This window comes from Perognathus longimembris, chromosome 17, assembly GCF_023159225.1.
Source record: "Perognathus longimembris pacificus isolate PPM17 chromosome 17, ASM2315922v1, whole genome shotgun sequence".
Taxonomy (NCBI): Eukaryota; Metazoa; Chordata; class Mammalia; order Rodentia; family Heteromyidae; genus Perognathus; species Perognathus longimembris.
Window position 1 is genome coordinate 55983807 of NC_063177.1, and position 14015 is coordinate 55997821.

General features: G+C 68.9%; 2 protein-coding genes across 4 annotated transcripts; both read left to right on the top strand.

The window, feature by feature from the left end:
• The first annotated feature begins 349 nt into the window (after nt 1-349).
• Nucleotides 350-6979, top strand: Lrrc45 (leucine rich repeat containing 45). Of its 2 annotated transcripts, XM_048365005.1 has the most exons (17): nt 352-616; nt 902-963; nt 1287-1357; nt 1580-1758; nt 1960-2088; nt 3756-3868; nt 4130-4188; nt 4422-4499; nt 4626-4761; nt 4869-4946; nt 5033-5144; nt 5231-5301; nt 5524-5616; nt 5786-5878; nt 6166-6339; nt 6423-6570; nt 6668-6977. In XM_048365005.1, the coding sequence occupies exons 1-17, from the start codon at nt 397-399 to the stop codon at nt 6862-6864; spliced, it is 2013 nt and encodes a 670-aa protein (XP_048220962.1). In that variant the 5' UTR covers nt 352-396; the 3' UTR covers nt 6865-6977. The 2 variants fall into 2 exon arrangements, with proteins under 2 accessions (XP_048220963.1, XP_048220962.1); XM_048365006.1 differs by lacking the exon at nt 1960-2088 and having other exon boundaries at nt 350-616; nt 6668-6979.
• Nucleotides 6980-8726: 1747 nt separating this feature from the next.
• Nucleotides 8727-11211, top strand: Rac3 (Rac family small GTPase 3). Of its 2 annotated transcripts, XM_048365011.1 has the most exons (6): nt 8727-8888; nt 9316-9387; nt 9880-9997; nt 10103-10165; nt 10702-10861; nt 10955-11211. In XM_048365011.1, exons 1-6 carry the CDS (start codon nt 8854-8856, stop codon nt 11083-11085), a joined length of 579 nt encoding a protein of 192 aa, XP_048220968.1. In that variant the 5' UTR covers nt 8727-8853; the 3' UTR covers nt 11086-11211. The 2 variants fall into 2 exon arrangements, with proteins under 2 accessions (XP_048220968.1, XP_048220967.1); XM_048365010.1 differs by having other exon boundaries at nt 8765-8888; nt 9880-10165; nt 10955-11093.
• Nucleotides 11212-14015: the final 2804 nt, after the last annotated feature.

Below are 14015 nucleotides of genomic sequence, written 5' to 3' on the forward strand. Positions count from 1 at the left end.
CCGGGGCGCGCAGACCTGTCTGCCAATGAGCAGGGAGCGCGCCCTCCCAGGGCCCCGCCCCCGCGGGACCAGCCAATGAGCGCGGAGAGCGCCCGGCCGGCCTCGCGGCCCATCCGCCGCTCCAGCGCGAGCGTGCGCCTCGCCTTGGCTTTCATTGGCCCGCCGCGAGCACCTCCCCGCAGCGCCTCCTGGGAGTTGTAGTTCTCGGCGCACGTCCCGGCGCGACCCGCTCTTCCTGGATACGGAGGCGCCGGGCTCGGGCGCGCGGGCCGCCTGGGGGCCGCCCGGAGGCCGCCGGGCCGGTCGGCGGCACGGGAGACGCGCCCCCCGGCTCCGCCCAGCCCGGAGGTCCCCCGCGGCGGCTCCGCGCCCGTCGCGTCCGGGGCCCGCGGGGCCATGGAGGAGTTCCGGCGCTCGTACGGCCGCGCGTGCCGGGAGCGCGGCGGGGAGCCGCAGGAGGCCGTGCTGCAGCGGCTGCCGCGGCTCCCGCGGGGCCGCCTGGACCTGGCCGCGCTCAGCCTGACGGCCGACACCTGCGCGGCGCTGGGCGCGCTGCTGCCGAGCCAGAGCCTGTGGACGGAGCTGGTCCTGAGCGACTGCATGCTGAGTGAGGAAGGTGGGCAGCGGGCGGCCGCGGGGCTCCCCCGCCTCCGCGCCCCGCCCCGCCGGCGGCCCCGCGGCCTCGGAACGGAGGGACATCCTGAGCGCCCCCGGCGCCTGTGGCTCCACGTGCACTGGCCCGGCAGGCCGCCGAGGTTCCCGAGGCTGCCCCGCAGTGCGTGGAAAGACACTGCCAGCGCGCCCCCCAGCCGGGGGGGGGGGGGGCGGCCGTTCCCCCAGCGTTCTGCCGGGGGCCCACGGGGAGCCTCAGCCACCGAGTGACATCCTTCCCCTTACGCAGGGGCGGTCCTGCTGTGCCAAGGGCTCTGTGCCAACACCGTTGTGCAGGTCCTGGATCTAAAGGTGAGCAGCCTGACCTGGGCAGTAGAGAGGGAGAAGCAGGAGGAGGGTGTTTTGATCGTGTCCAGAAATAGCTATAAGAGCTCCTGCTACCCAAGTGCTTGGCCCTGCTCTGGGTGTCCAGTGTGAGCGACAGTTGTTTTGAGGGCAGAGCTCACGTGGCTGCCTCCTAATATCCGGGAAACCAGGACCAGACAGTCATGCCTCCACCCCGAGTTCACCCCCTGGCTTTGTCCCTTGTCTGGCCGGAAGCTGAGGAGCTTGGATGTGGTATTCAGAGCCCAGCCAAGGCGACCAGGAGTGACTGGCCAGATGTTCTGTCCTAGGGCAATAACCTTCGAGCTGCAGGGGCCGAGGCTCTGGGAAAGCTGCTCCGTCAGAACCAGTCCATTCAGAGGTAGGGGCCCCCCTCCCGGCCACCTCTGCATGGGGCTCAGGGTTGGCCTCCTAGGACAGGGTCCTGGAGCCCCTTCACTCCTGCAGTCCAAGTGTCACGCTCCACGCCTGTTGGTGAGGAATAGGCAGTAAGTCGCTCGAGGAAGCACCAACCTCTTCCAGAGACCCTGGAGCCTGCAGGCCCTGGGCCCCACCCGATGCCTTGTGTCCACTCTTCCTGTAGCCTCACCCTGGAATGGAACAGCCTGGGCGCTTGGGAAGACGCCTTCGCTATCTTTTGTGGGGGCCTGGCAGCCAACGGTGCCCTGCGGCAGCTCGACCTCCGCAACAACCAGATCAGTCACAGGGGGGCGGAGGAGCTGGCCCTGGCCCTGAAGGGCAACACCACCCTGGAGCAGCTAGGTGAGGCCTGCTGTGCGCTGTGGCGGCTGCGGTGCCTGGGCTCCGCCCCACTGCTCTGCTGCCGGGAAATCTGGCTTGGACTCCTGCTTTGCTGGCAGCCACGGACGGACGGCACCCCCAAAGGAAAGCCAGGGCCCAACCCTGCCACGCTCCCCTGCCCTACCGGCGCCTCCCATCTCATGACAACGGGTTTCCTTCCAGACCTGCGCTGGAATAACATCGGGCTCCTGGGGGGCCGGGCCCTGGTGAGCTGTCTCCCCAGCAACAGAACCCTGTGGAGACTGGACCTGGCTGGGAACAACGTCCCCGGGGACGTCCTCAGAGCTGTGGGTACGGGCACGCTGGGCTGGCCGCTGCTCAGATTCGGAGTGAAACATGAAGCCTTCTGACGGGACCCTGGCAGTGGGTGGCTCAGAACCCCGGGCAGGTGGGAGTAGCCAGCCGGTGGCTCGGGAATCTGAGAGCTGAAGATGTCTGCTTGCAGCCGCCAGCCCAGGCAGACAAGTTCATGAGAGTTACCTCCTGCAGAAGGGCTGGGGATGTGGCCTAGTGGTCGTAGAGAGCTCGCCTAGCACGCACGAAGCCCTGGGTTCCATTCCTCGGCGCCACACAAACAGAAAAGGCTGGAAGTGGCGCTGTGGCTTAGGAGGTAGAGTGCTAGCCTTGAGCAAAAAGAAGCCAGGGACAGTGCTCAGGCCAAGTCCAAGCCCCAGGACTAGGAAAAAAAAAAAAAAAAGACAGACATAGAGCTGTGGCTCCCGCAGTAGCACATCAGCTCTGGGCAAAAAAAGAAAAGAAAAAGCTAGAGTGTGTCCTGGTCCTGAGGTAAAGGCCCATGCTGGCACATACACAGAGAAGCGAGGAGCTAGCCGAGGCGAAGGACCCAGGGAAGAGCTGCAGGCGGCCTGCTGTGGCTCCGTGCTCCGTGCTCGTGGCCTGCACACCCCAGGGGCTCCTGGAAGGCTGTTCCCTGGGCCTCGGGGTCTGTGTAGCCAGTCCTTTCACTGGCTGGAAGGCGTGGGCCCTGGGCTTACAGCCCTTCCTTTCACCATGCCGCTGCCCCGGGGACCCCCTCACAGCCTGGGAGGAACTCTCCATCCTTTCCACTGCCACCCCTGAACAGTAAATGGTGTGGCCTTTGCTGACCCCGCCAGAGAGAAGTCGACATCTTGGCCTCAGGTTCAGCAGAGCCGCCCTTTCTGCTCCTCCTCCATCACACTTTACTGCTGCTAAAGCTTCTGGTTAGGCCTGGGGTTGTGGGCTCCAGCCCTCGCCCCACACCCTGCGCTGCAGGTCCGCCACCGCCTCCACTGGCTGCTCACCCACCCCTCCGCCGTCTCTGGCTGCTCACTGTTGCAACCCTGGGTCTGTGCAGTGGTAACTGTGTGTGTGTGTGTGTGTGTGCGCGCGCGTGTGTGTGTGTGTGTGTGTGTGCTGGGGCTTGCACTTGGCCTGGACACTCTCCCTTAGCCTTTTTATTCAAGGCTGGCACTCCGCCACTGGAGCCACAACACCACTTCCAGCTTCTTCTGAGTAGTTTATTGGAAATAAGAGTCTCATGGACTTTTCCGCCTGAGCTGGCTTTGAACTGTGATCCTCAGATCTTGGATTCCTGGGTAGCTAGGATTATAAGTGAGCCACCGGCACCTCGCAGGAAATAAGTCTTATAGGCTTCTTTTTGCAGAGGCTGGCTTCAAACCTCAGTCCTCACCTCTCAGCCACCTGGGTAGTTAGGATCACACACGTGAGCCCCTGATGCCCAGTCTGGTGCTTACCTGCGGAAGGCCCAGGTGCGCTGCTCCAGGCACCGCGGTACTCGGCCCCGCCCTGCGGAAGCGCTTCCCCGCGTAGGGCGCCGTCGTGCGCTGTCGGGGGCGCTGCCTCCCACGGGCCCCGGATGACCGGCTCCCAGGCCGCAGCGCGGGGCCGGCCAGCCCTCCACCCCTCCCGGGGTCAAGTCGCCCTCGGCCTGCGAGTAACGCAGCTTCTCCTGGCAGAGCAAGCCATGGGTCACAGCCAGGATCGACACGCTGCCTTCCAGGAGAACCAGGCCCGCACACGCACCCTTAGCAGGGAAGTCCAGCACCTCCAGGAGGAGAAGTCCAGGCAGGTGAGCGAGGCGCCGCGGTGCTCTGGAGCACCCTGGCCCCCGGTGCTGCAGGCAGGCCCAGCCGGCTTGGCCTCCCTCGCTCTGCCGCACACCCCCGCTCTCCCTCGGCCTCCGCGGCCGACGCCCAGCACCGAGATGGCCTCCTGGAGGGCCCCTTCCTCCGGGCTGCCTCGGTGGGTCCCCGCTCTTTCCCTGACCGGGTTTGGGGGGGGGGCGCACAGGCTCTAGGCCTGATTGTGCTTTGCCTGGCTCTGTCTTCAGTATCTCAACTTGATGGAGACAATCGATAAGCAGAAAGAAGAGATGGCCCGGAGCAGCCGGTAAGCGGGCCAGGCCCAGGGCTACAGGAAGGAAGACCAGTTCCGTTGGGGTACCAGGGCTTGGGGTGAGCCTCGGGCCTCCGACATCTCCCGGGAATGAGGCCACAGCAGCGTTTCCTAGCGAGCAGGGCTGAGGCTCCGGTCGCCGGTGTGCGTGGACGCCGCTGCGGAGGCCGGGGAGGGGCCGGGACAGCGGTGGGCGTTGGGGTTCCTGGAGCCGCCTCTCCCCACAGGGCGGCCGCGGCGTGCGTGGGGCAGCTTCAGGAGGCCCTGAGTGAGAGGCATTCCATCATCAACGCCCTGAAGGCTAAGTGAGGGGAGGCCCGCGGGGGGGGGGGGGGGGGGCGGGGGGGGGGGGCAGGCTGCCCGGGCGAGAGCCCAGGAGCCCTGCCAGGCAGGCGAGGCCTCCCTGGAGCTGGGCAGGGCCTTCTGTGCAGGCTGCAGATGACCGAGGCTGCCCTGGCTCTGTCGGAGCAGAAGGCCCAGGACCTGGGAGGGCTGCTGGCCACCTCGGAGCAGGAGCGGCAGAGCCTGGCCCAGAGGCAGGAGAAGGAGCTCCGGCTGGAGCAGCAGGTGGGGGCAGGACGGTGTAGGGGAGTGGGCGTGGCGGTGACGGCCAGCAGACACGCGTGCACGTGCACACGCACACACACACGCACACACACACGTGCCCTCCTCAGGAAGCCGCCGAGCGAGAGTCTAAGCTCCTCAGAGACTTGTCTGCGGCCAATGAAAAGAACCTGCTTCTCCGAAACCAGGTACGGAGGTGTCGGGGGGCCGCCCGGGGGCCGGGGTGCGGGGCCCTGGGCCGGGCGCAGCGCCTTCCCCGCCGCCTGCCCTGCAGGTGAGCGAGCTGGAGCGGAAGGTGAAGGCCCAGCAGGAGCAGCTGTTCCTGACCCGGCAGGAGCTCACCAACACCTCCGCCGAGCTGAAGATGCGAGCCCTCCAGGCCGAGGGTAGGCAGGCCGCCGGGCGCCCGGGAGCCCTAGGCAGGGCTTCCCGGGAGGGAGGGGCTCACGCGCTCTCCCCGCTGGGCCCCCAGAGCGCCTGGACGCGGAGAAGAGAAGAGCCAAGCAGAGCCTGGAGGACCTGGAAAGGCTGCACGCCAAGGAGGTGCCGCCTCAGTGGGCCCCCCACCCCACCCCTGCTCGTCACCCCCGGCAGCCCCGGTGTGGCAGGGCGTCCCCGAGGCCTCGGGGCTGGCCGGTACCCACGGGGCCACGCCCTGGGGCACCAGAGCCGCCCAGCCCTCCATCCCGTCCCCACCAGGCCCCTGGGGCGGTGCTCTCCGTGAGGAGAGGGGGGGCCCTGCCTGCTGACCCCCGTGCCTGGCAGGTGGATCACATGACCCGCCACCAGGAGGAGAGCGAGCGGACCCTGCAGGAGAGGGTGCAGCGGCTGGAGGCCCTGCGGCTGTCTCTGGAGGAGGTGAGACTGTGAGGCCTGGGGGCTCCCCTTCCTGGGCTCAGCCCAGGGACCCACTGGCCACGGTGCAGCAGATGGCGGGCCCCCGCCGTGGGAGCCCTGCCCCGCGTGAGGGGGCAGCCGCCGGGCCGGAGGCGGGGCGCCGGGCCGGCCGTCACTCTCTGCCACGCAGGAGCTGAGCCGGGCGAAGGCGGCGGTGCTCAGCGAGCGCAGCCAGGCCGAGGAGGAGCTCCTCAAGGCCAGGAGCCAGGCCCGGCTGGAGGAGGTGAGCTCTGCCCCTGGGGTGCACACCCCACCCCCCACCCCCACCCCCGTGCCCTGGGTGATGTCAGCCACGGGGAGCGGAAGACCCTGGGGTGCCGGCAGGGCTGGACTCGGCCCGCCCCGTCATCTGGCCCCTGTCCTGCGGGGACAGGAGAAGGGCGAGCCCCCCCCTCCCCCCGTCTCTGGAGGCAGGGACGTTGACCGGCCGTGGCTTGTGTCGCCTGGGGAAGGGGGCGGGTCGCGCCACGTGCGGGCTGCCCACGCACGGCGTTGTGCCTGTGCCCACAGCAACAGAACCTGACCCACCTGGAGGAAAAGATGCGGCTGCTGGTGCAAGCCAGGGATGGGGCTCAGAGCACCTGCCTGCAGCAGAAGCAGGCCGTGGCGGAGGCGCAGGCCCGGGCGGGGCAGCTCAGCCTGCAGGTGGAGGGGCAGCGGCGGCGCCTGGAGGATCTGCAGCGGGTAGAGGAGCTGCCGGGGTGGGTGGGGGGCTGTGGGGGGCGGGGGGGGGGGCTGGCTGTGGTCTCACCCACCATGCCTGCCAGGAACTGAACGACAAGGACCAGGAGAAAGTGGCAGAGGTGAACAGGGTGCGAATGGAGCTGCAGGAGCAGATGGGCCGCCTGCAGGCTGACCTGGTGGCCCAGGAGGCGCTGAGGGAGAAGGTGACGGCCTTGGAGCGCCAGCTGAAAGGTGAGCGGCCCGCGGCCGGCCCGGCTCCCGGGAGTCCCGGGAGAGGCGCGCGGTCTCCCCCAGCGCCCCGCTCGCTCGCTCGCTCGCTCGCCTGCAGTGCTTGCAGGTGAACACCGGGCGGCGCTGCTGGACAGGGAGAGCGAGAACGCGGCCCTGCGGGAGAAGCTTCGGCTCAAGGAGGCGGAGATGGCGCGCGTCCGCGAGGAGGAGGCCCAGAGAGCCAGCTTCCTGCAGAACGCCGTCCTGGCCTACGTGCAGGGGTCCCCTCTGAGAGCCTTGAGTCCCCCGAAGTGAGCGGGCCTGGGACCGCCGCCGGCCCAGGGCACCGCCCCCCACCCCGCTCCGGCCCGGCCCAGCCCCGGACGTGGGCTGCAGTCGGCCTCGCCGCTGCACAGCTGGAAATACAGAACTTCAGCCCTTGTGAAGCCAGTTGTTCTAGTGTCTTCTTCCCCCCCCCCCCCCCCCCCCCCCCCCGCGGCAGGAGCCTTGGTGCAGCCGGCCCCGCCCGGACTGCCAGGCACCCTCGGGGGTCACGGTCCGTCTCCGTGCGTCCCGACTCCACCGGGCACCCGCGGGGGTCACGGCCCATCCCATCTCCGTGCGTCCCGTGCGTCCCAACTGCCCGGTGCCCCGGGAATCGAGTCCCATCTCCACGGGGCACCTCGGGGGTCCGGGGGTCGAGTCCCCAGTCTGCGCCCCACGTTTTTGACAGCGGTTTCTAGGTTTCTGGGCCCTAGGTCAGCGCCCAGGCGGCGCCACCTCTGCCTCGGGCGTCCACCCCAGGCCTCTACCACCAGCCTCCACCCTGGAGGACAGGGCACCGCCCCGCCCCTGCGGCCACGTCCCACCCAGCCCCACCACTGCAGCTGCTCCTGTGGCCCTGCCCCTGAAGCCCCGCCCCATCCCTGCGGCTCCGCCCCTGTAGCCCTGCCCCATCCCACCTGCCCCTGAAGCCCCGCCCCATCCCTGCGGCTCCGCCCCTGTGGCCCTGCCCCTGAAGCCCCGCCCCATCCCTGCGGCTCCGCCCCTGTGGCCCTGCCCCTGAAGCCCCGCCCCATCCCTGCGGCTCCGCCCCTGTGCCTCTGCCCCTGAAGCCCCGCCCCATCCCTGCAGCTCCGCCCCTGTGGCCCTGCCCCTGAAGCCCCGCCCCATCCCTGCGGCTCCGCCCCTGTGCCTCTGCCCCTGAAGCCCCGCCCCATCCCTGCAGCTCCGCCCCTGTGGCCCTGCCCCTGAAGCCCCGCCCCATCCCTGCGGCTCCGCCCCTGTGGCCCTGCCCCACCCCCCTGCCCCTGAAGCTGTGGCCCTGCCCCATCTCCCCTGCCCCTGAAGCCCCGCCCCATCCCTGCAACTGCCCCACCCGGCAGCCCCGCCCCATTCCTCTGGCCACGCCCCATCCCTCTGGCCACGCCTCACCCCTGTGGCCCCGCCCATGCGGGTCTACCCTGCCCGTGGCCCCGCCCCATCCCTGCGGCCACGCCCTGCACCACATCCAGCCCCCTCTCCCCCCGCGCCCCTAGTCTCCCCTGCAGACCCCGCCCCCTCCCCCGCCCCGCGTCTCCCCTGCAGACCCCGCCCCCTCCCCCCGCCCCGCGTCTCCCCTGCAGACCCCGCCCCCTCCCCCCGCGCCCCGCCCCGCGTCTCCCCCGCAGACCCCGCCCTTCTCCCCGCGCCCCGCCCCGCGTCTCCCCCGCAGGCCCCGCCCCTCCCTGCGCCCCGCCCCGCGTCTCCCCCGCAGACCCCGCCCCCTCCCCCGCGCCCCGCGTCTCCCCCGCAGACCCCGCCCCCTCCCCCGCGCCCCGCCCCGCGTCTCCCCCGCAGACCCCGCCCCCTCCCCCTTGCCCCGCGTCTCCCCCGCAGACCCCGCCCCCTCCCCCTTGCCCCGCGTCTCCCCCGCAGACCCCGCCCGCGCCCCGCCCCGCGTCTCCCCCGCAGGCCCCGCCCCCTCCCCCGCGCCCCGCCCCGCGTCTCCCCCGCAGACCCCGCCCCCTCCCCCGCGCCCCGCCCCGCCTCTCCCCGCAGACCCCGCCCCCTCCTCGCGCCCCGCCCCGCGTCTCCCCCGCAGGCCCCGCCCCCTCCCCGCGCCCCGCCCCGCGTCTCCCCGCAGGCCCCGCCCGGCGCGCGCTCGGCTGTCTCCGCGGCTCGGCTCCGGGCTCGGCGGCGCTCGGCTCTCTCCGGCCCTCGCTCGCGCGCTCGCCGGCGCTCGGGTCCGCGGCCGCTGCGGCGCCGGGCATTTCTCCGCAGCTCGGCTCGCGGCCGCGCCCGCCGCCGCCCGGCCCCGCGCCCATGCAGGCCATCAAGTGCGTGGTGGTCGGCGACGGGTGAGTGCGCGGCCCGGGCGGCGGGGCGGGGCGGGCGGGGCGGCGGCGGGCGCGGCCGCGGGGCGGGGCGGGCGGGGCGGCGGCCGGGACGCCCGGCGGGGCGGGGCGCGGGCGAGCGGGAGGGCGGAGGCGGGGGGGGGGGGGGGCGACCCCGGGACCCGGGGGCGCGCGGGGCGGGGCCGCCCTGAGGTCCCGCCCGGCGCGGCCCGGGCTCCGGCCCCGGGGGTGGGGCCGAGCCTCACCTGCGGCCCGCGGGCGGCCCCGCCCTCCGTGCCGGCCCCGGCCCCGCCCGCCCCGGCGGCCGTGGACCGGGGACCCCGGCCCGCCCCTCGCTCGCCGGGACCGGCCTCGGGCGGGGCGGGAGGGGCCCGGCCGCGCGGGCGCCGGGCCGAGCCGGGAGCCACGTGGGCCGCGCCTGTGTCCACAGCGCCGTGGGGAAGACGTGCCTGCTCATCAGCTACACGACCAACGCCTTCCCCGGGGAGTACATCCCCACCGTGTGAGTGAGGGGGGCCGGCGGGGGGGGCGGGGGGGCGGGAGGGGCGGCCGGGGCCCCCAGGGGCGGGAGGGGCGGGAGGGGCGGCCGGGGGCCCCCCAGGTGCGGTCTCGGGGCCCCAGGTGTGGTCGCAGGGCGCGGGGTCTTCCAGGTGTGGCCGGTGGGGAGGCCCCAGGGGTGGTCTCGGGGTCCCCCAGGTGTGGCCGATGGGGGGCCCCAGGTACGGTCGCGGGGCCCCAGGTGTGGTCGCAGGGCGCGGGGTCCCCCAGGTGTGGCCGGTGGGGAGGCCCCAGGGGTGGTCTCGGGGTCCCCCAGGTGTGGCCGGTGGGGGGACCCCAGGTGTGGTCTCGGGGTCCCCCAGGTGTGGCCGATGGGGGGCCCCAGGTGCGGTCGCGGGGCCCCAGGTGTGGTCGCAGGGCGCGGGTCCCCCAGGTGTGGGCCTGGCCCCGTGGGGATGCCCAGCCCGTGGCAGCCCTGGCCCTCCCTGCCCTGCAGTTTCGATAACTACTCAGCCAACGTGATGGTGGACGGGAAGCCAGTCAACCTGGGGCTGTGGGACACCGCGGGGCAGGAGGACTACGACCGGCTGCGGCCGCTCTCCTATCCCCAGACCGTAGGTGACCCGGAGCGGGTGGGAGGGCGGGCTGGAGGGCGAGCTGGAGGGACAGACGGGCTCCTTCCTTCCCCCTCCCCACCGCTCCCTCTGCCCCCCCCCCAGGACGTCTTTCTGATCTGCTTCTCCCTTGTGAGCCCAGCCTCCTTTGAGAATGTTCGTGCCAAGGTAGGGCCGTGGAGGGGTCCCCTGGAGCAAGGCTCGCCCCACAGGACAGGGTCCCTAGCCCGGAGACCCCCAGCTGCCTGCTGAGCCAGGGCGGCGTCGGGACAGCCTGGCCCCGCTTCCACCGGCCTTCTGCCCGGGCTCCTCCCAAAGCGTCCCCTGGGGGCTGGGAATGTGGCCTAGCGGTAGAGCGCTCGCCTCCCATACATGAAGCCCTGGGTTCGATTCCCCAGCACCACATAGACAGAAAATGGCCAGAAGTGGCGCTGTGGCTCAGGTGGCAGAGTGCTAGCCTTGAGCAAAAAGAAGCCAGGGACAGTGCTCAGGCCCTGAGTCCAAGGCCCAGGACTGGCAAGAAAAAACAGAATAAACCAAAGCGTCCCCCTGGGCATTCTGTTCTGGTGGTTTCTCCAAGCCCACCAGCCCCCAAAGTATCAGGGGCAGGGCGGCCTGAGGCTCTGTGCCCGCCCAGGGCGGGGCTGGGAAAGCGGCCCCGGGTTCAGGGTCAGGCTGCCTGAGCCAGGGCCCCGTCCTCACAGTGGTACCCAGAGGTGCGGCACCACTGCCCGCACACGCCCATCCTCCTGGTGGGCACCAAGCTGGACCTCCGCGACGACAAGGACACCATCGAGCGGCTTCGGGACAAGAAGCTGGCGCCGATCACCTACCCCCAGGGCCTGGCCATGGCCAGGGAGATCGGTGAGCGGAGCCCGGGCCCGGTCAGGGCAGGGGTGCCCCGGCCGCCCCCGGCCCCTCCCCCGCGCCCACCCCTCCCTCCCCGTCCCTCCTCAGGTTCTGTCAAGTACTTGGAGTGCTCGGCCCTGACCCAGAGGGGCCTGAAGACCGTGTTCGACGAGGCCATCCGGGCCGTGCTCTGTCCGCCTCCGGTGAAGAAGCCTGGCAAGAAGTGCACCGTCTTCTAGAGCCCCTGACCTCCGGCCGGGGGGGGGGGGGGGGCGCCCCGGCCCGCGCGCGCCCTGCGTGGAGCTGTCTGGTGTCCCCGAGTCTGCGGTGGGGAGTGGCATGGGTGGGGAGGGGAAGCATGGGGATGAGGCTGGGGGGTGGGGTCCCACCTCCTCGGCCTCCTTTCTCCGTGGGAGGCCAGGAGGGAGCAGGGTCTCTCTCAGGGCTGCGGGGGTGGGCCCAGGGGAGCCCCAGGATGGGCCTCCCTGGTCGGGAGGGTGGAGGGGGTGGTCTGTCCGTTGTGTCCCAGGAGGGGCAGTCCCTCCTTATTTTATACAATAAACATTCTTCACCAACACCTCCTACCTCTCACGACGCGTGCGTCCTGTCCTGGCTTGCCCCCCACCTTCCCCCCTCCCCGGATGGGCGCAGAGGGTCCCTGCCATCCAGCCGCGGCAGCTCCCTGGGGTACAGGATCCCCAAGAGGGGCTCTGAGCTTGACGCGCTCGTCCTACCAAGGGGAGGCCGTTCCCATCAGAGCGGGCGGGGGGGGGGTGCTTTCCACGCGCCGACCCGGGGCCTGCGTGGCCTTTGCCCCCGGCGCCCAGCCAGTGCCGAGCGTGGACGGAAGGGCTGAGGCAGGGCAGGCCTCCTGGAGCCCCGGGAGTCCCAGGAGTGCCCGTGCCCCCCACCGCCTGTAATGACTCGTATTCCGAGGAAGGGTCAGGGAGAAGCATGAGGGCTGCTGAGCGAGGCCCCCGCGGCCCACGCCCGGGGCGATCCTGACGCCGACACCCGAGGACAGTGGTCAGCCTGCAGCCAGACAGACGGGAAGATCATGAGACTCATTCCAATTAGCCAGCAAAAAGCAGCAAGTGGCAGAGTGCCAGCCGTGAATGAAAAGAAGCTTGGGGGCAGTGCCCACCGGGCCCTGAGTTCAAGCCCCAGGCAGGACTGACAAGCCAAAGAGCAAGCTTGAGACCCCAAGCTCATGTCAAAGTAGCAGCACAAGAAAGAAAGAAGAAGGCAGGAGGAGGGGGTGGGTACTGCTGAAGGGAGAAGAGAGGGGGGCGGCCGATTCACGGCCCAGGGGCTTGGGCTTCGTCCGGAGGCCACAGGCCTGGTCCTGGGCAGATGGCTCAGGCGCACGCAGGAGAGGGGTCACAGGTTCGCAGGAGAGGGGTCACAGGTTCAGGAATTTTCCCAGGTGTTACAGAGCCATTGTTAACAAATTATATAAACTTGTAACTTTTTTAAAAGCAAAGTTAACTCACTTGCCAGTTATTTTCGTACGTGTTGTGAGCATCTGTGCCCTTTAATCGATTGCATCCAAGGGGGGGTGGCTCCTCTCCCATCCTCCATCTCTAAAGGTGGAGTTGGACACTGCAGTGAGTTGTGGTGTGAGTTTTAATTTTTTTTTGGCCAGTCCTGGCCTTGGACTCAGGGCCTGAGCACTGTCCCTGGCTTCTTTTTGCTCAAGGCTAGCACTCTGCCACTTGAGCCACAGCGTCACTTCTGGCCGTTTTCTGTATATGTGGTGCTGGGGAATCGAACCCAGGCTTCATGTATGGGAGGCAAGCACTCTAGCCACTAGGCCACATTCCCAGCCCCCGTGGTGTGAGTTTTACACCATGGAAAAAGGCAAACCGTTTTATGATGATTCATCCACTAAGCTTAAGGAAGTGAGGACTCCGAGCTCAGAGTCAACCTAAGCACCGGGGCTCTGTCCTCACACACAGTACATAGCACAGAAGTTCAAAGAAATGTTCTCCAGTATTGGAAAACAGTGACTTAATTCAACAAAGCTGACTCCAAGGTGAATCAATTGCTCTAGTTCCTAGCTACTCAGGAGGCGGAACTCTGAAGATGGCCTTTGGAAGCCAGCCAGAGCAGACAAAGGAGATGCTCTCATGACCAACTAGCAAGATGCCAGACCGTGCTCCAGTCTCAGTATGCACGTGCACACACGTGTGTACACACACACACATCGCTTGGGTCATTGGCAAGTCAGTGAAGTTTGATACACATCTTTCTTGTTGGATCCATGTTACTTATTAACTGCAAGGAAGATGAACTTTAACTTCAGATCACACAGCTGGGGCCGTTTACAAGCAATCCTCTGCGCTATAAGGCCAAAGGTCATCCTGGGTAAATTCACTCCCTTTAGGGACCATCTTTCTTTCTGGAAGGCCCGGTCTCCCAGTTCCTGCTAGGCCTGCACAGCCCAGTGTATCGCCTGGACTGTGGATTGGATGGGTGGTCTGTCCACCAGCAAGTCAGCACACCATCGGGAAGCCAGGTTCACTGGGTGGATGGGGGGCCCCAGCATCGGGAAGTCAGGTAGATGGGGGGTCCCAGCATCGGGAAGTCAGGTTTATGGGGGGTCCCAGCATCGGGAAGTCAGGTTCACTGGGTGGATGGGGGGCCCCAGCATCGGGAAGGTCCAGGTTTATGGGGGGCCCCAGCATCGGGAAGTCAGGTTTATGGGGGTCTCAGCATCGGGAAGTCAGGTTTTGGGGGGTCTCAGCATCGGGAAGTCAGGTTTTGGGGGGTCTCAGCATCGGGAAGTCAGGTTTTGGGGGGGTCTCAGCATTGGGAAGTCAGGCTTGTGGGGGGATGGGGGTCTCAGCATCCGGAAGCAGGTTTATTGAGTGTATGGGGGGCTCTCAGCATCGGGAAGTCAGGTTTATGGGGGGGGGGGTCCCAGCATCAGGAAGTCAGGTTTATGGGGGTTCTCAGCATTGGGAAGTCAGGCTTGTGGGGGGGGGGGTCTCAGCATCGGGAAGTCAGGTGGATGGGGGGTCCCAGCATCGGGAAGTCAGGTGGATGGGGGGTCTCAGCATCGGGAAGTCAGGTTTGTGGGTGGATGGGGGGTCCCAGCATCAGGAAGTCAGGTGGATGGGGGGGTCTCAGCATCGGGAAGTCAGGTTTGTGGGTGGATGGGGGGGTC